Below are 27,536 nucleotides of genomic sequence, written 5' to 3'. Positions count from 1 at the left end.
GTGTATACACTACCCTCTTGAAAGGAGTATTTTCTGATGTTACACTCTTTGCTTTTCTTCTCAGTAAGCACTGGCCCATCCACTATGGAAGCTCAATCCTCTTCTGGAAGCAAACCTATCCGCTCGGGTTTTCGATATTACCACAATAAATATGCGTGAAATAGATATGCATAAAATGGATCGCAAATATATCTCCTACATATTAATTGAGGAAAACCTGGCTGAGAAACACACTTTGGATTCAACATATTAAGGAAGAAAAGGGGGGTGGAGCAAAATGACTTTTTTTCCTGCCTAAAATTTTAAACTAGCTTGGAATAAGAATAATGTACAGTGATGGGAAGGGTACTGGCAACCCACCCTGCCCAAAGTCTGCCAAAGAAACTCTTGCATTTGTAGCGGCATAGCCCATCAGTCTTTTGTAACTTGGTGCTTATATGCAGAGGAAACTAGCATGCCGTATTAACTGCTTTACAACTGGAATAAGAACAAGCCTGAAATTCTTTGGACTCCCCACTATCCTTTCATTTCTTCTGAAAGAGGATGGGTTTTTTTTTTTTAATTAACCCCAAAATGATGCAGCCACGCTTTATATGAAAATGTTTATTATCCCCAGTTCAAAGAGAAAAATTTAAGACAAGGATGCCTTCTACAGCAGCATAAAACGTGCATACCAGAGATTGTGAATCTGAATATGCACATTAACAGTCACACAGATTTTAAAACAATCCAAACTGGAAAAAAAAAATCCCCAACCAACCTTTTTTGTAAGGAACAAAGAGTGTACAGGAATTCTCTTAAAAATATATATATTTATGCATATTTCTTTAGTCATTGTACTTTTTTTTTTAGAATTAATTCTTTTCTGTGCTGGGGAGGTCAGTGTTGCTTCTTCAAGACCTTCTTTTTCCCCTTCTTTGTAGATGTTTACAGCGCCTCCTCTGGCTGCTTTTATCCCTACTTCCTTCTCTCCATAAGCCAGTGGAGGTAGCACAATAAAAGTGCAGACACTGAGCTGCTAAACATTAAGTCATAACAAAGAAAGTAAAAATAAAAGAAAGTCTTTCCCCACCTTAATTTAAATTTTGCATTATTGAGAAACAAACATAAAAATACCCCAGAATATGTCTCTTTCCAAATAAAATGTGAAAGTCTGGCTCATTGTTTTTTTTCCACATCCCTCCGCACAGTCATTTGTGTCGTAAGTGTAGATGGTCACTATGCCTCCTCTTCCTCATGATGGCGCTAGACTCCAATCCTGTGGGAAAAACACAACAAAAAAAAAAAAGGAAAAGATTGTAAAGCATCGAGTGGGCAGAGGGCCTGCTTTGACGGTGGCGATCCCATTCCAGCATTAAGTGCAAATGAGCTATTCCTTCTGGCACTTAAACCCTCTCCCCCAATAAGCACATAGATCTATCTTCTAAAGCACCTATAAACTTAGGGAACAACATTCAAAACAATTTAACCAGGAGGCAGAGGTTCCTGGCTGATTAAATCGCTTGTGTAGGGCGGCACTTTAGTCATAGCTGTCTATTTTCTAGGCGGTCTGGAGGCAGAGTTGGCACTTATGTAATTAAATGCCAATATTAAGCACTTAACTGCCTAAATAACCAGAGAAATCAGACCACCTATGACTCAGTCCTATCTTTATCTGGTTTCACTTAGGCGGTTAAGGGTTGAATATGGCAGTTAAGCGGAAAAGGGACAGCTGGCGATGGCCAAGAAAAACTAATGATGTGCATGAACCTTGCATTACATGATATTCGGAGGAACATTTTGGAAATCATCAGACAGTTGAAATTAGCCTGTTGAAGCCTCTTTTGTCACTGGTGTGACCCCTGACGCAGGTGCGGCAGCACCGAAACACGGCCTGTGTCGGGTGTTCTGCCAATCAAATTTTATTATTAAAGGACTCTTTTGATGAACAAATTGTGTTCTCTTTGTTTTTAAAGGCCCTTTGTGCTGTTTTTTTGCTTGGACTTTTTTTGTACTTTGTTCCTTCTCTCTGTTACAAGAAAAACTGCCGCCAGCAGAATATTTACCTCTTAACAGGAGCACAAACCAAGCGAACACCTGGATGTGTTTTTCAACTTTGGTCACAACATGAGGAGGTCATTTTTAATAGAGCAATTGTCGATAGGGGAAATGGCAGACCAATGATATCCTGCGCCTACACTTCTCCCTCAAATTTCACCCCGACCGGTCCACTTGGCAGGCAAGTTACTGTGCCTCGAGTTGGCTAGATTTAACCACAGTTTTAGTCTTTTCCAACCTGCAGCTGCAAAGTGCTAAATGTATAGCAGCTTATTTAACTGCTGCATTTATATTCTGAATAACACAAAAGAAGCTCAAGGCAGATCATAACATTTACAAACAAAACGCAACACATAAAATCAAATATTTAAATAAACAAAAAAATCCTATACATTAATACAAATAAAAATACATCATGAGCAATCCAAGAAAACAGTTTTAATGCAAGTCTCAATGAAGCTGAGTTGGCTTAAGGAAAGAAAAAAAAAACCAAAAACCCAGTTTTTAAACAACCACATTTGTTTGCATAATATAAAGTAGGAATCTTCTAATCTTAAAGTAATCAGGTCCAAGTTAATTGAGATATATTACCCTCAGCTTGCAGGGACGGGTACAGTAACCTGTTTTCAGAACTAGACCACAAGGCCTGGAATTAAAAATGCACTTTTGACTTACATGTGCACTGTGGACTCTGTGGCAGCTAACAATTAGCTTGAAAAGCAACCAAAGCAGAGGCTCTAAATTAGATGCTGCCCTCTCCCACCTCGTGCCAGTCAGAACTAACAAGTGCAGTCCCGTCATCAATCACTTTGGGAGGCCTAAATAGATGACATTTACAATAAACAAGGTGGAAGAGGGCAACTGTCTGAATCAATTGCCTTAAATGGGTCTCTGATAGAAAAGTTCACTTTAACTAGCCTAAGACAGGCAAAGATCTTACATTTAACCCAACGCATCTGTTGCACCATAGCAGAAAACAATTATAAAGCACCTACATATTTCACTGCTACATAAGAGAAGCAGAGAAGCAGCCATTTATGTGAAAGACTTCTCCATAGGCAAGCAAACACAGCGGGGGCAGGGGGGGGGGGGGGGGGACGGACACAAAGTTTGATGCAGAAAAAAACATGTCCAATGGACTAAAAAGGCCACATCAGATGCTTTATTAAAATCAAGTGGGCTTGACACAAATCGTGTTTCAGCCATAAGGGCCTGCCTCAGGAGTCCCTGTAGGTTATAGTGGTGTGAATTTACAATGTTCTGCAAAATGCAAAAGCAACACTCCTCGGGAAAAGATAAAAGCAATTCTGGAGCGATGTAGCATCAAGTCACAGCTGAGAACTTTTTTAGTCCATTGAATGTGTTTTTTCTGCATCATCCTTCTTGTCAGTCATGCTGTGTTTGCTCGCTTGTGTATCAGTGCGGAGGTCTTTGGTTCTTCCGTAGACTTCTCCACAGCACATAATTTAAAGCAAAATCTGCAATGAAGGATGCCTGAGAGCTGTATTACTCCAGTGTGCATCCTCAGTTTACAGTGGCTGCCACTAGATGGGGCTGTTTAGCTGTTGCGAGAGGCCTGCAGTGGGAAGAACATTTTTTTCAGGTAGGAGGGGGAGGGAGGGAAGATGGCGGGGGAGAGACTGAGCTAAACTGACAGGCAGGATGGTTTGTGTCATATCAGGCCAAGTAAATGCTGTTGTCTGCTTGATTTATTTTGCCTAACATTCTGCTAAGTCCTGTTGTTGAATCTTGAAGCTATACAATTGATTTCATAATCGCCTTTAGGCAGGGGAAGCAACTTCTTTAATTTCATTTAAAATAAAAAATTAAAATCTGGGTCCAATCTTTTCATTACAGAACAAATTGAATATATCAGTGGGCAAATTTTTAAACCGCCCACCTTGATGCTAATGTTACCACACATTTTAAAGGGAAGGACACACACACTTTCCTGAGTAGCAGGGGTGGGAAATAAGATGACAAGCTTGCTGTATAGCATTAGGTGTGGGGGTCAGACTGCTTATCTATCTATGCTTTGATGCTTTCTTTTGTTCAAAATGCATAAAGATTTCTAAAAGTTTACCCAGTAATTACAATATTTATGGAGCAGCTTAGGAAACATTACATTTAAAGACTAGTTTGGGCTCTCAAGACTGACCATCCCCGGGAAAGACAGACAGAAGCTATCACTTTTCCTACACTGGGAAAAAAATTAATGCTTTTGTAGGTTTGTGACAAGAAAAGTACCCATCAAATTCCTCTTACCTTCTTGCTTCTAAAGCCATCAGTCAGTTTTCTTTTTCTAGAAATTAATAATAATAATCATAATAAAGAACAGGGTATGTGAAAACAGACATGGGACTTGGAGAGGAGAAGACATTCTACCAAACTTCATTCAATGAGACCTAAGACCCAAAGTTGGTTCAGTGGCTCAAAGACACTGTCTCATGGAGGGACCTGTGTTCGATTCTCACTCAGGTCTTCTGCTTGTTAATTCAGTGGGAGCTGCGCATGCTGGAAAAGTAGTGTTCAGAGTCTTAGGGGTGGGGCAGCAGCTTGTGCCTGAATTTGGGGCCCATGATGGCAGAACTTTGTACAGGAGCCCTGGTGGACGACATCTGACCATGGACAGACACTACAAACTGATCTAAAAGTAAGCTGGGAGGGGATTAACACCAGGAAAAATCCCATGCAGTTGCAAATGAAGGTTAATGGAACCAGAACTGGATGCCCAAAGGTGGTAAGAAAAAACCCCAAAACAAAACTAGAAACCAAATGGTCCTTATTGTGAAACTAGTGGTTTCCCTGGTTATCTGCCCTGTGAGACAGTTAGTACTTGAAGGAGCATCCATCACTTACTGTGAAAGTAGGCGATGTCAATGCTTCTGCAAGGGGAAGGGGATAAGTGGCTGTGGGGTTTTTAGTCATATCAGTGTCTTATGTGCAGACCCAAATTTCACAGCAACTGATGAAAAAAGCTGAACTGTAGCCTGGTACAGGGTTTATAAATACATCTGACTAACTTTGGGATTTTTATTCCATCTTTCCAAATGCTACTGCAGGTGGCTTTTAACAGTATTATTTTCAATCTGGCTATGACAAATCCATTTTCCCAAAGAGTTTAAGTGGGTACTCGAGGCAACAAGTGAGTGGTAAGTGCCTCAGGGAGGGACAAGGGACTTGAACGTCTGTCCTTCTGGTTCTCAACCCACTGTTCTAACCTCTAGGTCAGTGGTTCTCAACCCAGTCCTGGAGGCACACCCAGCCAACTGGGTTTTCAGGATGTCCACAAGAATATGCATTAGAGAAATTTGGACACAAAAAGGGGCAGTGCCTGCAAATCTCTCTCATACATATTCATTGGGATATCCTAAAAACCTGACTGGCTGGTGTTCCCCAGGACATTGCTCTAGACTACTCCTCCATAGACTGTGCCTGTTGTCATATACAGCCCCCCTTGGGCATACTTCTGTGAGCCCAATATGAACATTCTAGGCGTGACAACTGATCAACAACTGTCATTTGAATCACAGGTATCTAAAGTAGTATCCAATGTCTTCAAATCGCTATGGAAACTAAAAAGACTGAGATCATACTTTCCAAGCTCAATTTTCGGATTCTTGTCCCAATCAATAGTACTATCTAAATTTGACTACTGCAATGCAATCTATGCAGGACTAAAAACCTCATTACTAAGAAAATTACAAACAGCCCAGGACATGGTGGCTCGTCTTATGCTCAGGGCTCCCTGCTACTCTAAGGTGACTCCCTTATTACTAAAGTTACACTGGCTTCCTAGAAATGCACACATCACATTCAAATTATTTTATTTATTTATTACATTTGTACCCCGTGCTTTCCCACTCATGGCAGGCTCAATGCGGCTTACATGGGGCAATGGAGGGTTAAGTGACTTGCCCAGAGTCACAGGAGCTGCCTGTGTGTATTTACTCATCAAATTACATAACGCATTGAAATCTTCCAGAGACTTCCTTGTTCTCCATTTTCCAAACTGCAATAAAATTCAATATAAAGCAATTCATGATGCTGGATTTTCCTGTCAATGCACTAAGAGATGGAACTCCCTTCCCAAGTGAATAAGTTATACAACTGACTATCTCATATTTCACAAACTGCTAAAAAAGACCTACTTGAGAAGGTCATTTCTCATTGACGAAAACAACTGATTCACCATATAATTATTAACATGGACTATTCCTGTTGATTCTGATACATTCTATCCTTGTTTAATTACATTGCATTCTCATAAGTTTCTGTGTATCTAATGTAACTTACACTTGCTGTCAAATGTTCTACTGTTCACAGCCACATTGAACCTGAACTTGTGTGGGATAAACTGGGATGCAAATGTTATAAATAAATAAATACATACATACATACATAAAATAAAATACTTGCTACAGCTAGCCAGAACTGAGGAAGGAGAAAAACAGACAAACTCAAGAGAAGAACAAAGGAATGGGGATATGCAAGGGACTGTGTGAACTCACACAAGCACTAAGAACATCTACCTTTTTCTTTGACTTGAGGGAGGGAGTGAAATCCTCTGCACCAGTGCTGCTGATCCCAGTGCTCGAACTGTCTTTTTGAGATATTTTCTTTGACTTCTTTTTCTTGTCTTTTTTCTTTTCTGGGGGGAGGGAATGTGGATAGTGTGAGAAAGCTCAAAACACAAGTCTCTGGATTCATCGGCTGTGACTAAAGGAAAGAAAATTATCAGGTAAGAAATAATTTTTCTGTGTTGTTTGGAAGAACACCTTGCTGTCTAGGATGGAGGCTTCTTTTTCTCCCTCCAGTTCCTCTATCTCCCGCTCTCTCACCACCCCCTGGTCTACCTTAACACATGTCTTCGATACAGGGGTTGTCGACAGCAGCAGCAATTCATTCATGCTGTTGTCTGGCAAACCCTGAAGCCTTTCCTCCAACACATTTCACCCATGAGGAAACAGGAAGTTGCATTGGGGGAGGGGGGGGGGAATGTGTCAAAGATAAGGCTCCAGGATTCGTCGGGCAGCAGTGCGAGTGAATCTACTGCTCCTGATGATCATCTTCTAGCCAGGTACTACACCGGCTCCTCTCCACACATTAGATAGCAATCTGTCCTGTGTTGTGGCATCAGCAGCTCCCTGCGTACGTCCTTAAACAGAAACTGGGGGAAAAGCTGCAGAAGAAGGTATGAGAGGGAGAAGAGCAACATATTTAATCGGGAAACTCTATGGGGGAAGTTCTAAAACTGCCTGGGTAGCATGCAGGCTGGGGGTACTTTGTGGATCTTCAAGAGCCAGTATGTCAAACAAAGGTGAAATGTGAAATGTAAACAAACCAGAACTATGTGGCAGAAGAATTACAGACCTGTCATGTGCCAAACAACCTCCTTTCCTGTGGTAGCCCTGCAAAGGGCTGCTTCGTGCACTGCCTGCAGTCACATTTATATGTAAAAGTTCTGTTGTCTTTCTGAGGGGCACACACTCACTGACTGCCATACACCCACAGATAGTATTTCAGCCTACCCGAATGAATCAGCAAAGATAAAGTACCTCTGAGGTTATCTCTGGAGAGCAGAGCTAAAGAGGAGAGGCATAAATGTTTCATATGGATATATATCACATCAAGCTCTATATTTCCAGTTCTTACAGCAAAATGCACTTTGTACCACATTTTTGTTCACTCCGATGCCTCAGTGTCCTTTCCACTATCATTGCCTGCTTCCCTACCATCACCTCTCCTAACCATGTCGCTGGGCAGCTAATGCCTCACACAGGCAAAGGCTGACAGTGCAGTCACCACTTTTGAAGAAACAGTGTTTTAAGCCTGTTAAATATATTGGATATTTTCCTGCATTGATTATGTTCTGAAGTGTATTTCTCCTATTGGGCCAGCAAATGGTGAATGTTTATGCTCAAAGCTGTTACAGAGAACTGAGTGTTTTCTTCTTTAGTTTGACACAAACAGGATGCAACAAGCAGTATATATTTAAAACCTTGTTGACTGGGCTCTCATTGGCCAAGGAGCTCATCTCATTTGGACTTTACTGGTTTTGAGCTCATTTTCAGGCAGGGAGGAAAGACAGCAGATCTCTTTGCTGAAGTTCAGTGAATTATATGTCCTGACCTTCCCAGGTACTACTTAAACAGTACACAAATGTCTAGTTAGTGTTATAATTGATCCATATTTCAGTTACCTGTTATTGTTTGCTATTTGCACATTTCTGTTTTGTTCACTGTTCCAAGTTCTGAGAATAAACACAATTGTTTGTTTGTTCTGCATGTCTAGACTGATAAAGAATCCTGGTGGTCTGTGTGTTGGGTCTGTATTTTCTGGGAACTGTGGGAACCTAGAAATCACTGGGGATAATTTGAGAGCGGGACACTTACCCAGGCAGTTGTGACCTAGTCAGTGGGAGGAGGGTGCTAGTGCAGAGCACAAGTGGCAGATGCAGGTGGACCTGAGCTGTGCTGGGGATAGACCCTTTAAGTGGCCATGGGGTAACCCCAGGTAGGTGGCTAAGCATTTCATGACACCACTGTATGCAACAGGCCTATGGTGGGGGTTCCTATAACACAGTGTTTCCCAAGTCTGGTCCTGGAGTACCCCTTGCCAGTCAGGTTTTAAGGATATCCACAATGAATATGCATGAAACAGATTTGCATATAATAGAGGCAGCATATATTTTCATTGTGGATATCCTAAAAACCTGACTGGCAAGGGGTACTCCAGGACTGAACTGGGGAAACACTGCTTTAGTAGAGCTATGGGCTTGAGATCCAGGCTGGAGTTACTGATCAGGACTAAGAGGCTGTGAGATACCCCATGTAAGAATAGTTATGTAATGTAAAGTCTACACTGCTCTTGACTGCATTTTATCACCCGCCCCTTCCCAATGTTTCATAAGTGTGAAAATTCAGCTGCAAAGAAACACTCACTTTTCTCCCCTTTCTTCTTTTGTCCAGATTTCTTCTTGGTGACCATGGTAGCATCACCGCTCGCCAGCTTCAGTTTCTTTGCCGATTTTTTCTTTTTGCTCTCTTTCACCCTTGAAGTTTGTGTTTCGGGTATTTCTGCTTCTTTCACAGCTTTGGCTGCTGGGATCTTCCTTTTCTTCTCCTCCTCCTCCTCAGAGTCATCATCATCATCAGCTGTCTTAGCTTTTGGGGTCTTGCTGGCACTCTTCAAACGGAGGTCCATCAACCTTTCTAGTGAGAGTAGCGATTCTGTGGCCATATTTCCTACGGTGCCCACGGGCTGCTGTGAAGTTGGAAAGTCATTCTCTTCAGGCTTGGATTTGGAGACTTTCATGGCCTTTCTTGCATCATTTTCCACTGCTTTACTTGCTAGTGAATTCTTGTCCTTTGCTTTTTTTCCAGTAGAATTCTGCTTGGCTCCGAGATTCTTCGCCATAACATTTCTCTCTTGTGACGATGCAGGCACTGTGGAAACAACATTAAAAGAGAAAGTGAATGAACAGTACACACTGGTCAAAAGGAGAAATTAGATCTTACCTGCTAATTTGCTTCCCTTGAGTCTCTCCAGACCATTCCCGACAAGTGGGTACTATTCACTCCTACCAGCAGAGGGAGACTGAGAATTATTGAGCAGTGCTCCTGTATAAGGGACTGTGCAACCCTGACCTGCTCAGTAGTTCAAATAGCCAAGCAACACCTACTGAACCGAAGTAACAATGAACATAAGACTTAAAGTACAATCAAAAACTAAGCTTCCAGAAGGAAAAGAGTACCAACGGCGTGAACTGTAATCTAAACAAAACAACTCCCAGATGCAGTTGTAATCCCAGAAGAAAAAGGACCCTATCCAGACCTTTAACCACTGACCCCAGGTGGGGTTCAAGAATGGTCTGGAGAGACTCAAGGAAAGCAAATTAGAAGTAAGATCTAATTTCTCCTTCCTTATCGTCTTCTCCAGACCATTCCCGACGAGTGGGAAGTACCAAAGCAGTACTCACTGAGGGTGGGAAAGCCCCCGGAGCAAGACAGACGCCCCAAAGGAAGCGTCCCACTGGGCCTGCACATCCAACCTGTAATGCCTAACGAAGGAATGCAGCGAGGACCAGGTTGCCGCCCTGCAAATGTCCTATGGAGGAATGAGAGTGTGTTCTGCCCAGGAAGAAGCCTGCGCATGTGTAGAATGCACCCGAAGAACCCTGGGCACCTCTTTCCTAAACAGTACGTGGAGGAAATTGCCTCCTTGATCCATCATGCAATGGAGGCCTTGGAAGCCGCCTCCCCTTTCCGAGATCCCCCAAACAAGACCAAGAGGTGGTCAGATTTCCGAAACTCTGTTTGGTGCACATAACACCTCAGCGCCCGACGAATGTCCAACTTATACAACTGAGGAGGATCCTCCCGTAGAAAGGATGGTAAGGAGATGGACTGGTTGACATGAAAAGGAGAAATCACCTTAGGAAGAAGGGAAGGCACCATCCACAACAATACCTTCTCCTTGGAGAAGACCAGAAACAATTCACGAAAGGTCAAGGCCTGCAACTTGGAAATACGCTGTGCCAACGTGATAGCCACCAAAATGACTACCTTGAACGTAAAAAGGCTCAAATGGGGCCTGAATCAAGGTCGACAGAAATAAGTTCAAGTCCCAAGGAGGAACCACAAGACGAAAAGGAGGCCACAACTGCTTAACCCCTGGAAAAAATGAGACACATCCAGATGAAGGGATAGCGATTTCCCCTGAAGCGGACCTCAAAAACAGGTGAGCGCTGCCAACTGCACCCACAGAGAGGACAGAGACAAGCCCTTCTCCAGACCGCCTTGCAGAAAATCCAGCAGATGACCAACGGCGGACCTCAATAGCTGCACCTCTCATTCGTCACACCAAGCCTCAAAAACAAGCCAAACCTGAAAGTAGGCCAAGGAAGTGGACCGCTTTCTGGAACTCAAAAGGGTATGCACCACTGCAACCGAGTAACCCTTTTTCAGCAGTCGCGCCCGCTCAACAGCCAAGCTGTAAGCGAGAATCAAGTTACGTCGGGCATTTAAATGGGTCCCTGACTCAACAGACCGTCCTCCGAAAGAAGAGGAAGCGACGTGTACACTGTAACCGCATGAGATCCGTATACCACGGTCAACGTGGCCAATTGGGAGCCACCAGAATCACGTGACCGGTGTGACCCTGAATGCGCTGAAGGACTCAACCGATGAGTGGCCATGGAGGAAACACAAAGAAATGAGCCCAAAGAGACCAGAGCTGCGCCAATAGTTTCATGGAGCCATGGCCATGAGATCCATTATCGGGGAGCCCCACTGAGCGACAATGAGCTGGAAGGCGAACGGGGCGAGAGCCCACTCTCCCGGGTTCAGACGATGCTGACTTAGATAATCCACCTGCAGATTGGATGTCCCCGCAACATGCGCTGCCAAGAGAAGCCGGACATTCTGCCCAGGTCATGAGCAACGCCGTTACCTGCGCCAAGAGAGGATTCTTGGTACCCCCCTGACGATTGACATAGGTGACCGCTGTCACATTGTCAGAGAGGACTCAGACATCGCGGGAGAGGAGCATCGGCTGAAATTGCAACAGGGCAAGATGAATTGCCCGGGTCTCCAGGAGATTGATGGACCAATGAGACTCCTCTGCTGACCATAATCCCTGAGCTATCTGCCCCTGACAATGGGCACCCCACCCAGTCAGGCTGGCATCCGTTGTCACAAACACCCAGACAGGAGTGTCCAGGGGCATGCTGCAGCTCAGATGATGAAAATCCAGCCACCACTGAAGACTGATGCGTACTTGGCGATGGAGAGACACTCTGTAAGAGAGAGACTCTATCTGGGGAGACCATCAAGCCAGGAGGGCTGCCTGAAGAGGCCTCATATGCGCCCTCGCCCACGGTACCACCTCAATGGTCGCCACGATGGACCGTCACAAAATATCCCATGCTGATGGAGCCTGGGCTACAAGCAACCGACGAACCTAGGACTGGATCTTCAGAATGCGCTCTGCCAGAAGGTAACCAAGCCCTCCCGTGTATTGAAACGCAGTCCCATAAATTCCAAGGACTGTGTGGGAACCAGAGAGCTCTTGGACGCATTGACAATCCAGCTCAACTACTGGAGAAGAACGACTCGACCCGTGGCTCTCCTGCTCTCCTCCGCAGACTTTGCTCTGATTAACCAGTCGTCCAGGTAGGGATGCACCAAGATCCCCTCCCAGCGCACCTGGGCCGCTACCACAACATCACCTTGGAGAAGGTCTGTGGTGTTGTAACGAGCCCGAAGGGAACTGCCCGAAATTGGAAGTGATCTCCCAAAGACCAGAAACCAAAGAAAATTCTGATGATCCGGGAGAATAGGAATGTGAAGGTATGCCTCCTTCAGATCTAAGGACGTGAGGAACTCCCCCGGCTGGACCACCATGATGACCGACCTGAGGGTCTCCACCTGGAAGGGCAACACCTGCAAGGCCCGATTCACCCTTTTGAGGTCTAGAATCAAATGCCAGGCGCCCTCTTTCCTGGGCATGACAAAGTAAATGGAATACCTTCCAGAGCCTCTGTTGCCCGGAGGGACGGGAACCACGGCTCGCAGTGCCAACAGACGATCCAAGGTCTGATGGACAGCCCTGGCTTTGAGCTGGAACTTGCAAGGAGAAACAAAAAAGGCATCTAGCAGAGAACAGAGTGGAGGAGTGGCCTAGTGGTTAGGGTGGTGGACTTTGGTCCTGGGGAACTGAGGAACTGAGTTTGATTCCCACTTCAGGCATAGGCAGCTCCCTGTGACTCTGGGCAAGTCACTTAACCCTCCATTGCCCCATGTAAGCCGCATTGAGCCTGCCATGAGTGGGAAAGCGCGGAGTACAAATGTAACAAAAACAAAACAGCAAAATTCTAGGGCATACCCATTCTTGATTATATCCAGGACCCACTGGTCCGAAGTTAGCCGGACCCAGCTCTGATAAAACAGCTGCAGTTTGATGCCTATGGGCAGACCCAGAGACTGGGCCCACGCAACTTCACTGTGAGGCTCTGGTACCGCCAGTGCCCCTGGAACCTCCGTCACGACCTCCCCTTCGGTTACCCCGAAAGGGCTGAAAGGACTAACCCCTATTCCAGAAGCGAGTGTGCTGAGATCCCGCTCCCCTACCCGGCCTGTATCTGCGTGCCTCCTTGAGGCGACCCCTGGTTGCAGATTGGGAGACCAAATGGGACTTATTTTCTGGAAGCACAGCCCCCTTGGACTCGCCCAGACTCTTAACGAGCTTTTCCAACTCATCGCCAAAATGAAGCTTACCCTGGAAAGGGAGCTGTCTCAGACGTACTTTGGACGCTACATCCGCCGCCCAGTGACAGAACTGTAAAAAGCGATGCTCCATAACTACCAGCGCCAGACTCCTCGCAGAAGCACAAACCAAGTCATACATGAGCAACGTAACCCCTGTAAACGGCCGCCTGCAAGGCTAAGGAGGAGTCCTCAAAGGCGCACTTCAACAAGGCCTCCAAGCGGCGGTCCTGCGGATCCTTGAGAGATGCCCCACCCTCAACATGGATGGCCATCTTCTTCATGACCACTGTTACTAAAGGTCTCCAAATCTGCTTGGGGGAGCTGATAAAGGCGAGCCACAGCCGGCAAACCCAAATCCAAGTCGACAGTGTGACCGGACCCCACCTTCTCACAAACCCGGCAGAGGCTGGTACTAATAGAGACAATGTGGCACGCTGAACAGGCCGCGCACCGGCACGCCTTCTCCGACTGTGTCGCCATCAGGGGAGGAAGAAAGGGAAGAAGAGCGCCTTCACGGTGAGCAGCTAACAGCAGCCCCACTGCCGAAAACGCTGAAATACCTTTTCTTTTTTGCTCTCAGATTGCAGCTGCAAGCAGAAGGAAAACTTCTCCGGCGCCCACATTTTCCCGGCCCCCTTTTTTTTTTTTTTAAATAGAACGGTGCTCCATTCCTTCCAGGTCTCCGCCTGAAGGATCTTCTCCCAGGGTGGGAGGAGAAGGGGGGAGAAGGGGGGAGCCCGGAGTGTACACCCCCAACAGGCGAAGGCCAAAGCCCGAGACCAACAGCAGCTGCTCCTCTCCCAAATCAATTTTCTTTTTTTTTTTTTAAAACAAAGATCCCAATAGCCAAGATCCCCTAAGGGAACCTCAGAACCTAGGACTAAAAAGAGGCCAAAACCGGCTCACCCACAAACATGGAGCAGGGTTGCACAGCACACCTACCTCTGGCTAGGAGACTGAGAAATACTGAGCAGGTCAGGGTTGCACAGTCCCTTATACAGGAACACTGATCAATAATTCTCAGTTTCCCTCTGCTAGTAGGAATACATAGTACCCACTCGTCAGGAATGGTCTGGAGAAGACGATAAGGAACAACCCATTCTGCCAGGAAGGATATACTGCTAGAGCAGGTGAGTGCTCCCCTACGCCAAGGGGCGTAGCCAGACTTTGGCGGGAGGGGGGTCCAGAGCCAGAGGTGAGGGGGCACATTTTAGCCCCCCCCCCAGAGCCGCTGACCCCCCCCCCCCGCCATTTTTAATCCCCTGCCGCCACCACCACCTTTGACCCTCCACGGCGCCAACCCTTTCGACCCCCTCTTCCCGCCGGCGGCAACCCTCTCCCACCGTCGGGTACATTTGCCGGTGGGGGTCCCCAACCCCTGCCAGCTGAAGTCCTCTTCTTCAGGCGCGGCTGCGTTGCTGATCTGCAAGGGCAGGCTTCTGTGAGTCTGACGTCCTGCACGTACAACGTCACTTGCAGAAACAGAAGCCTACCCTTGCAGATCAGCAACGCGGCCGCGCCGGAGAAGAGGACCCCGCCAGCAAAGGTGGCGAGGCAGGGTTGGCGGCAGGAGGGGGGGGGTCTGAAGGAGTTGGTGGCGGGGGCCAGGGCCAAATCTACGGGGGCCCATGCCCCCAAGTAGCTACGCCCCTGCTCTACGCAAGGAGGGGGGAGTCGAGGGGGTACGGTAGGCAGGGCTGTGGAGTCGGTACACCAAACCTTTAACTTTGACTCCTCTATTTTTCTACTGACCAACTGACTCCAGCTCCAACTTCGACTGATATTAAGCTTTACATTTTTTGTTCTGGATTTAAAGTAAATATCACCTACTTTAGATCCAGAACAAAGAAGTATAAAATGATAAATTTACCATATATACCATATACTTTGATGCTGGAGACAGAGTCAGTACATTTTTACCAACTCCAACTCCATAACACCTACAATGGACGATCTAAAATTCAGACACCTTGAGAAAATTAGCTGAAAGGAGAAGCTTCAAACTCCATCTGGAGCACAGCAGAAACATTTTCCCTATAGACAAGAAGAAAGAAGCCCAGAACATGAGAGCCAAGACTCCTATACCATGCAGACAAAAAGAGAGGCAAAGATCCACAATCGAAAGAAAACGTCAACAAATAAGGGGATGGGATGACTTCCCTATGAGGGAAGGCTAAAGCGGCTAGGGCTCTTCAGCTTGGAGAAAAGTCGGCTGAGGGGAGATATGATAGAGGTCTATAAAATAATGAGTGGAGTGGAACGGGTAGACGTGAATCGCTAGGGGACTAGGGGGCACGCAATGAAGCTACAAAGTAGTAAATTTAAAACGAATCGGAGAAAATGTTTCTTCACTCAACGTGTAATTAAACTGTGGAATTCATTGCCAAAAAATGTAGTAGAAGCAGTTAGCTTAGCGGGGTATAAAAAAAGGTTTGGATGGCATCCTAAAGGAAAAGTCCACAGAACATTATTAAAATGGACTTAGGGAAAATCCACTGCTTATTTCTAGGATAAGCAGCATAAAATGTATTGTACTGTTCTGGGTTCTTGCCAGGTACTTGTGACCTGGATTGGTCACTGTTGGAAACAGGATGTTGGGCTTGATGGACCTTTGGTCTGTCCCAGTATGGTAATACGTATGCACTTATGCACTAGCCCAATGGAACAGCAAGCCCTTCAGGTTTTACTCTTTGAGTAAAGTACAGCTCAAGCAAGGTGTTCATTATTTTCTGTGAAAGAAATTGCTGTTCTCATGCTAGTTTGCAGCAGGCAGGTTTCCACATTGGTAAAGAGGCACAGGATGACAGGTACTTGGGAAGTGAACCAACCTCTCCCTCCCAGAGCTTTTTATTTTTACAGTAGAGCTATGGAACACTACTCTTTAGCCAGGAAAGAAGTTGTATTCTGCTGTGGGGGGGACTACAGACTTCTATGTCGTATCCATTTAAACCTACAAGGATAACAGCCTCTCTTTCCTTTACTGGGGCCACTGCACAGGTTGGATCTGCTCAGAGGGTGAAATGATAACTCCAGTGTACTGAAAATGGAAGATTTAGCCAATGCTAAAAATGATCACTGCAGGTATGGTATTGTAGGGAAGGAAGCTGAGACTCTGTAGTACACAACTTTTTTCTCAACTAGCGTGCAGCAAAGTTCCGGTTTTGGAAATCCTTACTGCCCACTTCCAAATGTATGCAATGGCATGTATGCCATCTTTCTGCTTTTCAAGACAAAAAAAAAATGTACAATGTTTTAGGCCAGCGATTCCCAAACCTGTCCTGAGAGACCCCCAAGCCAGTATTCAGGACATCCACAATAAAGCAATCTCTCTCATCATGTATATTCACTGTGGATATCCTGAAGACCAATTTGGAGGTTCCACAGGACAGGTCTGGGGACCTCTATTTCAGACTATCAAATGATTCCTTTCAAGTATCTCTGGAAGGGGCAACTGACTTACGGTTAGAAAAAGGATGACCAAGGTACTAAAGGTGTGAGCCAGCTTCTCATCTTCTTCTGCCTTACTCAAAAGGCTTACTCTCCATGTCTGACAAATTTGAATTCCTTCATGAGTGTATGGCAGCTAGAACAAAAACAACTGCAGGGGCAAGGTGTTCCTGTGCGAGTTTCAGACAGCAACAGACCATTGCACAGGGTTCCCTGAGACTAACCTGATCTGGGCGTAGGTTTGCTTGATGGTTTGACAGTCTCTGTATCTGTAACACTGCTCTCACTCTCCGAGATGTCATCTCTGCTCACTTTCCCAGAACCCTTTATGGCTCTGGCCACTGTTGCCACCTTTGAGTTCTGGGGTTCTGCGGGCATGGCTGTGTAATTCTTGGTAAACAGCGACAAGGCAGCTAAGAGTGACTAAAGGGTTTACAATGCACAGAAAAATAAGAAATTATATGATGGCTGAACATGTATAATATACTTCTGCATTACTTATAAATGTACTTTTCATTCAAATAAATGCCAGGTGTCATACAAACACAGACCTGATGGCTGTTAAGGGAAAGCTCCACGTACCATGAAAACATGACTTACAAGCAGTTATAACATATACCAAGACTGACTGGAATTATGGACAATTTTTTTTTTTACCTAACACAACACCCTAAAGTTTTCAGTCTACACCATAACTACATCTGCCAGTATGCTTGTCCCGTTCCCTTTTGATTTCTTTACAACACTTAAAGTGACAGCAGGAGAAGCAAAACTTAGAAAAGTTTGTTCAAATAATCTCACTTTAGTTTCAGATGAAGGGGGTCTGTACGTTGGAGCTGGAGGTTTCATGTTAGTACTTACAGACAGGGAGTCTTAGGTCTGTGGTCAAACAGATGAGCTTTGAACTGGTACTTCTGGATACCTGCCTATAAGAGACTGTAATAGATTTATTACCTGTGTAGGGTCTGCATCATCATTACCATCATCATCACTGAAATCCTCAGAGGACTTGTTGACGTTAACTGATTTATCTACTGTGAAAGCCTGTATACCCTTCTGGGCTGCAAGTGCAAAAAAAGACAAGCGAAGTTTGAGAGGAATTCCACCATAGGAAGACGGTTCTACAAAGAAGTCATGGTGGCACCTTCTCTCTTAAGTACTTAAGCCTATAAACGTAAAATGTTCCACTGGCGATTTCAATACTATTTACCATTTCTCAAGGAAACAATTTAAAAAACAACAACAACCCAAAAACCCAAACAAACAAAAAAATAAAATCTTTGCGTAGTATCAAAGGTCTTCATACCAGGAGTTGCTGGGTCATCATCCAAGTCTTCATTGCTATTGGAGGTTTTATACTGTTTCGCCACTGCTTTGGTTGGCCTTGGTGTAACGCCTTTGCTTTTGTCAGGTTTGGCCTTTGAAGTAGAATTAGCCAGAACGTTTTTTGCTGCAGGCTTTGCTGGTTTACCAGATTTAGCATTCTGCTTCCAAAGAAGAAGAAAAAAAACACAGGCTAAAGGAGCTGTATGTAAAAGAACCGTATATGTTGAACATCCAATAGCCTTAGAACGTAGGCAAAGAGCCTCGAGCACCGTTATTACACACAGACTAACTGGAGGTAATATTCAGCTTGCTGAAGGGCGAACTAACCCCAAATATTAAATGCCAGAGCAGTTGTGACTCCTAGTATTGACTATCAGGGTATGTACTGACCTGGAAGTTAACTGGGCACCGGCTGATATTCAGGCCAGGCCTCAACTTGGCAGATAAATTTAGGACAACCTTTTTGCTGTCCTAACTTTATGGAGCCCTTTAACTAAGCTTGGTAGGCCTAACGTGGGCTTACCGTGTGGTAAAAGAGCATTACCGTGGGACGTGCTGAGGCGTCCCGCGGTAGTTTGGGCAGCATTGCACGCTACTGCACGGTAAATATTTTAAATTTTTTGTCAGGGGGAGGAGTCTGGGGGCGGACAGTAGGCATGCCTGCGCTAATCAGAAAGCGTGGGTATATTACCATGCGCTACTCAATTAGCGCAGGAGCCCTTACTGCCACCTAAATGGGTGTTGGTAAGGGCTCCTGGCGGTTTGGCCATGCACTAATGGGGAAACTAGAATGTGCCCACAGACATTTTTCAGCCACGCTAAAAAGTGGCCAGAACGCACTGCAAACCGACGTGCTAATTGCAGCACCAGACACTTTCTAACACGCCTTAGTAAAAGGACCCATGTGTGTTTGCTTAGCCAGGTAGCGGACTGAATATCGCCACTAATCTGCTAGGTACTGGCTCTACCTAACCGGTGAGCAGCGATACTCAGCGGCACTGCCTAGTTAAGTGCTGTGAATATTGGTGATTGGTCGGCTCAGAAAAGATTTAACTGGGCAGGAGCCTCTCAGTCAGTGGGCAACTGAGGTCCACTTGCTCTCTCTCTACCTATCCTTCTACCACGATGAGCATGAGAGCAACATATAACGAATATGTCCTCTCTACTCAGATGCTTCCAATACAGCTAATACAACCTTTGGCAAGGCTAGGCAGGGAAATTCACTTCCAGCCCGATTTTCCAGAAATCTTATACTCATCAGCTGTATTTGTATCCTTCAGATGACTCTAAAAAGCAGGCCACTCGAGGGTGGCCTTCAAAATGACCACAGTGAATACCCCCTGCACTAAAAACAGTTTCAGTGTGATGGGGCTAAAGAGTGGGGAGAGGGACGTCACAGAATATAGGGCTTCTCTACAGCAAGCTACCCAACTAAAAAACAGATTCAAGCCATTCGGTAATGATTTCAAGCCAGTACAGTGACATCCCTGCTAGTCTCAGGGCCAGATTATCAAGTAGTCAGTCTAGGCAATCACCTACGGCAGCAGCTTGCAGGGGAAGGCAAAGAGCAGATGCAGTCAATGCAAATAATAGATCCTGACAACAACATAAACTCAAAAAACTATCAACATGCAAGTACAATATATATGATACTATATATTGCAAGCATATAGTTTATGCTTGCAGCTTTACCAAGCTGGCCAGGGCAGTGCAGGGTTATTAGGCACCCTAGGCAAACCTTCAACTTTCCACCCTTTTCAAACAACTTTCAATCCCCTCCCCAAGAATCATGATCATTTTACCACCCACCCCACCCAAAACAAAGTTGTAGCACATGATCTCATGAGAACTCCACAGTCTTCTGCATGAATAAACTCCAAATGCTCTACTTGTACCTTCCCGGTCTCCTCCTCACAGTCAGAGTAATCGCTGCTGTCACTGCTGCTCTCAGTCCCATTCCCAGCAGCCTCTGCAGGGGTCATGGCCTTTCCTTTAACTCCTTTGGTTAGCTTTGATGTAGCTGCTGCTGGTTTTGTACCTTGAGATGGAGTAGAAACCTTTCCTTGAGCACTCTTGGTAACTGAGACTGGTGTATAAATCTTTCCCGGTGTTGCTACAGCTTGCAGAGGTTTAGGAAATGGTTTGACCTAAAGTCAAAATAAAGAAAAATACATCAATGCAAACACAAATAACCAAGCTGCAGAAAGATGATTTCTAGAAAAAGTATTAGAGAACCCAAGTCACCAAATGCCATGGAGATTGCTTTAGTCTATGTGGAGGAGGCCGACTTGGATTTAGTGGCAGAAACACAGAAAACCATGACTAGGATATAATTATCCGATGTACACACACAAGAACAGAAGCCTTCGCAGACGTAAAGACACAGCAAAGGTGACTCAAATGATACACGGACGATGCTCCAAAACTTCTAAAAGTTTATTGTCCAACGTCCAAGTCTCGACGTGGCCGTGTTTCGGGCCCTCTGGCCTGCCTCAGGACTCTCCAAATGTTGCTGTGACCCAAAAAGAAGCTGTGTAGCACAATGGAGATTGTATCTGTCATGAAAACACACTCTTCATCACGAACAGCAAATGGTTTCATTTTCTATAACGGACCATTTGCTGTTCGTGAAGAAGAGTGTATTTTAGAGAGCTCATTAGCGGATTTCCACTGAAGTAAATGTTTTTGATGGATACAATCTCCATTGTGCTACACATGGCCACATTAAGTCTTGATTGCTGGACTGTGCTACACATGGCCACATTAAGTCTTGATTGCTGGACTGTGCTACACATGGCCACATTAAGTCTTGGTTGCTGGACAATAAACTTTTAGACTTTTTGGAGCATCTTCCATGTATCATTTGACTCACCTTTGCTGTTTCCTACATAAGTACATAAATATTGCCATACTGGGAAAGACCAAAGGTCCATCAAGCCCAGTATCCTGTTTCCAACAGTGGCCAATCCAGATCACAAATACCTGGCAAGATCCCAAAAAGTACAAAACATTTTATACTGCTTATCCCAGAAATAGTGGATTTTCCCCATTTAATAACGGTCTATGGACTTTTCCTTTAGGAAGCCGTGTGTGTAGGATATAATTATATCCTATATATCGTGCTATAATCTGTTTAGGAAGAAGAGGGTAGAAGAAAGCAAGGAGGAGTGGCGTTATATCTTAAAAGACAACAATTTCAGGAGTCACAGGGTAAGGAGAGGCATTGTGGCTTAATCTGGAAATAGGGAATAGAAATTCTGATTACACTGGTGTGATCTACAAGTTTCCTTCACAGGCAGAAGTGGATAAAGATTTAATTGAAGACATTCAAAGTACAGTTACAAAAATACCATTAATAGGCAATTTTAACATACCAGATGTTGACTGGGGTATACCTTTTGCGGGGTTGTCCAGAAGTAGGGGGATCCTGGATTCTCTACAGGGAAAACTGTACTAGCAGTTGGTTATGGAACCCATGTGGGATGAGGCCAAACTGGACTTGGTGCTTACAAAAGGGGACAGCGTTTCCGATATTACAGTGGACAATCATCTGGCATCCAGTGATCATTGGATGGTGTGGTTCAATATTAAGATACATATGGCGAGAGAGTTAATTCAAAAGTGAAGGTTCTCATGGTTAGAGCAGAGGGCTGAGAAAGGAAGCCTACTGTGGCTTTTTGTGATCTTGGGTATGTCACTTAACCATTCATTGCCTCAGGTAGAACCTTACATTGCAAGCCCTTCAGGGACAGAAAATATCTACTGTACCCAAAGGCATATTTTCAAAGCACTTAGCCTTCCAAAGTTCCTTAGAAACCTATGGAACTTTGGAAGGCTAAGTGTACAGCGCTGCGTAACCCTAGTAGCGCTCTAGAAATGTTAAGTAGTAGTAGTAGTAAGTGCTTTGAAAATATGCCTCTGTAAACTTGCCTTGAGCTACCACTGAAAAAAGGATGCGAGTCAAATCCAAAATCCCTTCCTATTCATGCCTTCTCATATAAACTAAAAGGGAACCACCCATTTCAGTTATACTTAATAATGGTTAGTAAATCCCTGAAGATGCGCTGCCAAGCCACTTGGAAGGTAAATCAGATTAACTGTTAAATTAGCACTGTTATCAGGAATGATGGCGCTATAGATCGGTCACAAAAAGTGAGCACTATCACCAGGAACAAAGAATCAGCCACAATACCCCCCCTAATTCTATATATGGAGCTCAAAATTGCATGCACAAATTTAACTGAACAAGCCTATTAGCGCCAATAATAGGGCGCTAAATAATTAGAATTTATACACTCATCTTTGTAGTCAGGATTCTATAAAGAAATACGCATACATTTTTACGTGCAGCTCCAAAAAGGGTGGCCATGGGAGGGGCATGGGCATTCTTACAATTTGCATGCAGTTTTACAGAGTAAGGCAGATCCGTGCCTGATTTAAGTGTGAGGATTTACACCTGGTTTCAGTCAGTGTAAATCCTTGCGCCCAAAACTAGGTGTGGATCCCGGTGCTAAGTGTCCATTTACAGAATTTAGTCCTATTTATCCAAGATCCCAAAAGAGCCATTGTGCTACCACACAGTGCAAAGCACACTATTCTTGAGTCATTGGGACATACCTGCTGTGCCTCCTCCTCTTCCTCACTATCAGAGCTGTCACTGCTCTCAGAACTCTCTCTTTTTTCAATTTCGGCAGCCTTTGCAGGGGTCACGACCTTTCCTGTCCCTGCTTTGACTTGGTTTGGTGTAGCCCATGTTGATTTCATGCCTGCGGCTAGACCAGAAGCTTTTCCTTGGACAATCTTGCTAGGCACTGCTGTTATTGGAATATTCTTCATTGTTATATTGGACTGGAATGTTTTGTAAAGTGCTGCTGGTTTGAGCTAAAATTAAGATAATTATATGGAAAGAAGAAATACAAATTATATAGTGTTTATTCATGTATTTACTTGTCTTTCATAATAAAAAAAACAGTGGTTTACAAATAAAACAAAAAACAAATGTATAAAACAGTAGACATAAAAAACTTATTGCACAATAACTTTCTATTGGCATGATACAATGCCATAAAAAAGGCCCAGTATTAGCTATCACTTTGAGGCTAGCGGCATGAAAACAGGGGGACAGGGTTTCATTCCCACTGAAGCTCCTTGCGACTCTACTCCCCAGGTACAAAAGAAGTACTTGTATATACATAGACTGCTGGAACTGTAACCACAGAAAGGCGGTATATCAAGTCCAATCCCCTTTCCCTTTCCTTTCCAAAAGCCTACCCTGAAAAATATGATTTCAGGCCCAATTTACATTTAGAAGTTTCAAGTTTTATTTAGTCTTGATAAACTGCCATGGAGAATACCATCTGAGCGGTGTATAAATTCAAATTATAAGAAGGAAAGAAGAAAGGAACTAAATTGTTGATAGGAGAAGTAAGAGGAGGTAAGAAGCAAAGAAGGTTCCTCCAGAACATTATGATTCTGATCAAAGATCATGTAGGATGGAGTTCCAGAGGGCTGGGTCTAGATAAGCAATATGCTACTACTACTACTACTTAACATTTCTAAAGCGCTACTAGAGTTACGCAGCACTGTACAAATTAACATGGAGGGACGGAATATATAGTCAATAAATTTGCATGCTGTGATTGGACAGATATTCTGGAATTCCTGTATAAAAAGGTCTGTGGGCTAATAACAAGATTTAGAATTTTATTCTAAAGGAAACTGACAATCAATGTTGACCAATGAGTCAAGGAGCGACGTGAGCAAATCTCGAATTATAAAAAAACAACTTAACGGCAGTGTGTTGTGCTTTTTGTAATATCTTTAAAGTAGTAAGCTTCAGATCATTACACAGAGAACTGCAATAATCAATCTGACAGAGAACTCATACATAAATGAATGCTAGAGATTCTTAGCACTTACATTCATTTTGTTTTCTCCTTAACATGTAGGAGCTAGTCTTGATGACAACTGATAGCTGATTTTCAAAAGTCAAACCAGAAGTCGAAGTTGCAACCCAAAATGGATAAGGCATCTGCAAGGGAAGAGGTAATCCAGAAATACAGCAGCAATGGATGGCTCAAGTCAAGTTGCCCAATATCCACATTGGTTGTGACTTAAGTGGATTGAACTTCAACTTGTTGCTGAGCAGAAGCTTTGAGGCAATGATTGAGTAGAGAGCGATACTATGACTCTGGATAAGAGTAGGAAGTGGGCGAACATATCAATAAGTAAAGTGCAAAGCACAGAGCCTTGGGATGAGGAACAATACAGGCCCATAACAATTTAGAAAGTTTGGGCATGAAGAAAGAATGAGAACCACTCCCACTATTCTGCCCCAATACCAACTGTAGCAAGACAATCAAGTAATAGCTGGTGGTTGAAAGATCAAAAGTCCTCGATAAATTGAGAGATACAATTTTCCCAAGTCAAATTGAGTTCAGATTTCACCATACAGGGCCATTGTTAATGCTTCTCCTTGAACAAGAACTCTATGAACTAAAGGGGCACCACCTTTTTCAATTATTTTATTATTTTCAGTTTTAATTATTTATTTATTTATTTATTTATTTGTTGCTTATATCCCACATTTTCCCACTCGTGCAGGCTCAATGGGGCTTACAGTAAATTAAATAAAAGTACAAACTTAAAGGTAATACAAGCATCTAACAGAGTGAACTAGATAGGGAAGGGGACAAGGATACATTAATCAACATTGCAAGTTGAGGGGTAAGTCTTAGCAAAGAGGAATGTCTTTAACAACTTCTTAAAAAGGCCGTGGTCTTCTTGAGTTTTGAGGTGATGAGGTAACATATTCCAGTGTTTGGGACTCCAGTAACGGAAGGACGAGGCAAATTTTCGACAAGTAATAAATATAAACATCTTTTGCCTTAACATGCAACTTTATACACCCCCCTTCCTTTGCTGTCCCCAATCAGACAAGTATCGATAAAGCTGGGCCCAGTGTTCAATAATTTTATCATTCTCGTTATGTCTTGCTGCAGTCACTAGTTCCAGGAGGAAAAGTTTTCCTTCTCCATTGTTCGTGTCGGAGGTCCAGATGATTTCCAATTCTATGCATTTCACTCCTCGCTGCTGGATAACAAATCAATTCTTGTTTCTCACACATAGTGACTGAATCCCCACCTAACCCCATCCCCCTTAGTAAGCATCCCACTGGACCTCCTTGTTGAGTGGACCACAATATTTTAAAAACGCCCGTTTTAATCTGTTCCTAAAACTGATTTATACCCAAACAGCTCCACCACATCCTTTCCAGAATTGGTCCGAGTAACTCAACTGAATTTTATGCAACCATAATATCACGTTTAATTAGATTCCCTAATACTGACTGCTACTGAAAAAGTTTGCACCTGTAGTTTTGTCCAGCTTCCTAGTCATATCCCTTTCTCATCCCCTCATATATGGCAGATGCGAAACTCCCTGGGATATCAGGCCCCTAGACCCATATATGTCAACCAAAATTTTTCCCACATGGAGATTCAGTGCCTATACTTTATTCCATTCCTTTTGCTGCATACAGTGACGAATTCTAAGATAATTATAAAATTCCTTGGTGGAGATTTTATATTCTGCCTATATTGAATGGCTTAATATTTCCTCCTGGTCTACCAATGATGCAAACATCTCTAAGCCTCTGGCCTCCCACTCAAAAACCCTATCCCTCCCACAACATCTCCTTTCTGGAGTTCCGATTTTATAGAAAATAAAAATCTGCACCCCCCCCCCCTAACCTCCACCTTCTCTTCTATCTTCCACCACAACTGCATAACATGCCTTGTAAAGATTTTAATTATAGATATTCCTTTCCTAATTTCCAATCTAGCCCATACCAATTGCCTTACTGGTTGCTATCCCAGATAAAACTGCACTATACACATAGAAACATGATGGCAGATTAACAGCCAAATGGCCCATCCACAGCAATCACTATCTCCTCCTTTCCCTAAGAAATCCCATGAGCCTGTCCCATGCTTTCTTAAATTCAGTCCTCATCTCCACCTCCACCGAGAGGCAATTCCATGCATCCACCACTCTTTCCATGAAAAAGTATTTCCTTAGATTACTCCCGAGCCTATAACCTCCTAACTTCATCCTCTCATTCCAGAGTTTTCCTTCTTTTGAAAGAGGCTCACCTCCTGTACATTGATGCCACAGAGGTATTTAAATGAATCTATCATATCCCTTCTCACCTGCCTTTCTTCCAATGTATACATTATTGAGAACCTTAAATCTGTCCCCATATGCTTTACAACAGAGACCACTGACCAATTTTGTAGCCGCCCTCTCTTTATATCTTTTTGTAGGTGTGGTCTCCAGCAGGGGCGTAGCCAGACTTCGGCGGGAGGGAGGTCCAGAGCACGAGATGAGGGGGCACATTTCAGCCCTCCCTGGTGCCGCTGACCTCCTTGGCGCCGCCACCACCAACTTTGACCCCCCCCCCCCCCCCCCGCCGACGACCCTCTCCAACCCCTATCCCGCCGCCAACCCTCCCCCGCCACCACCGCCGCCTACCTTTGCTGGCGGGGGACCCCAACCCCCGACAGCCGAGGTCCTCTTCTTTCTTCGTTCTGTTTCTGAGTCTGACGTCCTGCACAATAACACCCGCAGGCTCAGTCTGTACTGCATTTTGCATGTGTAAAGGACATCAGGCATCACTTTCCAACCTGGTCCTGCTGGATAAGGGGTTTTGCCTTCAGGCAGTGGATCTCTATCCCCGATGACCCTGCAAAGTCTTCATCCTTGACTGTAACCCATGTCTCCTAAGTCACTGCAGAGAATTGTGTAACCCCAGCAAGCTCTGGCATCAAAGGTCTGGCCTGCATCTAATGCCTGATTCAAGGCGGCACTGATGCTCTGCTCTGCCCCTCGGGACTTAATTTCAACAGCGCCCAAGGTCTGCTCCTGTTCCTGATCCCCCCGCGCTGGTGACACAAACTCACAGCTTGGTCCATGCTACAGTGCACACAGACAGATTGGAGCCTACCTGAATAATCAGTAACAGAAGGCGCATTGGTGCCATTGTGACTTGAGTGATGCTGTTTGGCGGCTCCTGGTGCCATAGTCCTGCATACAAAAAAAGAGAAAGAAAAACCTGCGCAGGAAGAAAGTGCCAGACTCGCATAGGGGACAGCTGATTCAGAATTCTATGTGTTGTCATGGCACCAGTCCTATGGGCAGTGGACCAGGATCTAAACAGTGCTTCCCGAGAGCTCAGAGATGTAGGTGAAGTAACAGTCTCTCTCTCACCACAAGCCTGCACCTGACATCACAAGGGTTGCTGACATCACAATGGTTGCCCTTGGTTAGAGAAGCGATCTGACATCCAGGAACTCCTGGATCTTAATCCATCTTAGTTCACTCTCCATATGGGGTGACAGCCTACAATGCCTAGTTCAAATCCCACTGCTGCACTTTGTGACCTTGGGCAAGTCACTT

General features: G+C 44.5%; 1 protein-coding gene across 6 annotated transcripts in view; it reads right to left on the bottom strand.

The window, feature by feature from the left end:
* Window positions 1-1,173: 1,173 nt before the first annotated feature.
* The window catches only part of TCOF1 (treacle ribosome biogenesis factor 1), a 59,006-nt gene continuing 32,643 nt past the window's right edge, over window positions 1,174-27,536 (bottom strand). For all 6 annotated transcript variants that reach the window (XM_030211709.1, XM_030211713.1, XM_030211711.1 and 3 more), the window contains 9 exons: window positions 22,698-22,961; window positions 19,976-20,227; window positions 18,061-18,238; window positions 17,709-17,815; window positions 16,979-17,177; window positions 8,982-9,485; window positions 6,570-6,688; window positions 4,303-4,339; window positions 1,174-1,258 (listed from right to left, as the gene is read on the bottom strand). In XM_030211709.1, the coding sequence (XP_030067569.1) occupies window positions 4,322-4,339; window positions 6,570-6,688; window positions 8,982-9,485; window positions 16,979-17,177; window positions 17,709-17,815; window positions 18,061-18,238; window positions 19,976-20,227; window positions 22,698-22,961 (1,641 nt within the window). In that variant the 3' untranslated portion in view covers window positions 1,174-1,258; window positions 4,303-4,321. The remainder of the gene's footprint in view (window positions 1,259-4,302; window positions 4,340-6,569; window positions 6,689-8,981; window positions 9,486-16,978; window positions 17,178-17,708; window positions 17,816-18,060; window positions 18,239-19,975; window positions 20,228-22,697; window positions 22,962-27,536) is intronic.

This window comes from Microcaecilia unicolor, chromosome 8, assembly GCF_901765095.1.
Source record: "Microcaecilia unicolor chromosome 8, aMicUni1.1, whole genome shotgun sequence".
Taxonomy (NCBI): domain Eukaryota; kingdom Metazoa; phylum Chordata; class Amphibia; order Gymnophiona; family Siphonopidae; genus Microcaecilia; species Microcaecilia unicolor.
This window is presented reverse-complemented; position numbering and strand designations above follow the sequence as displayed.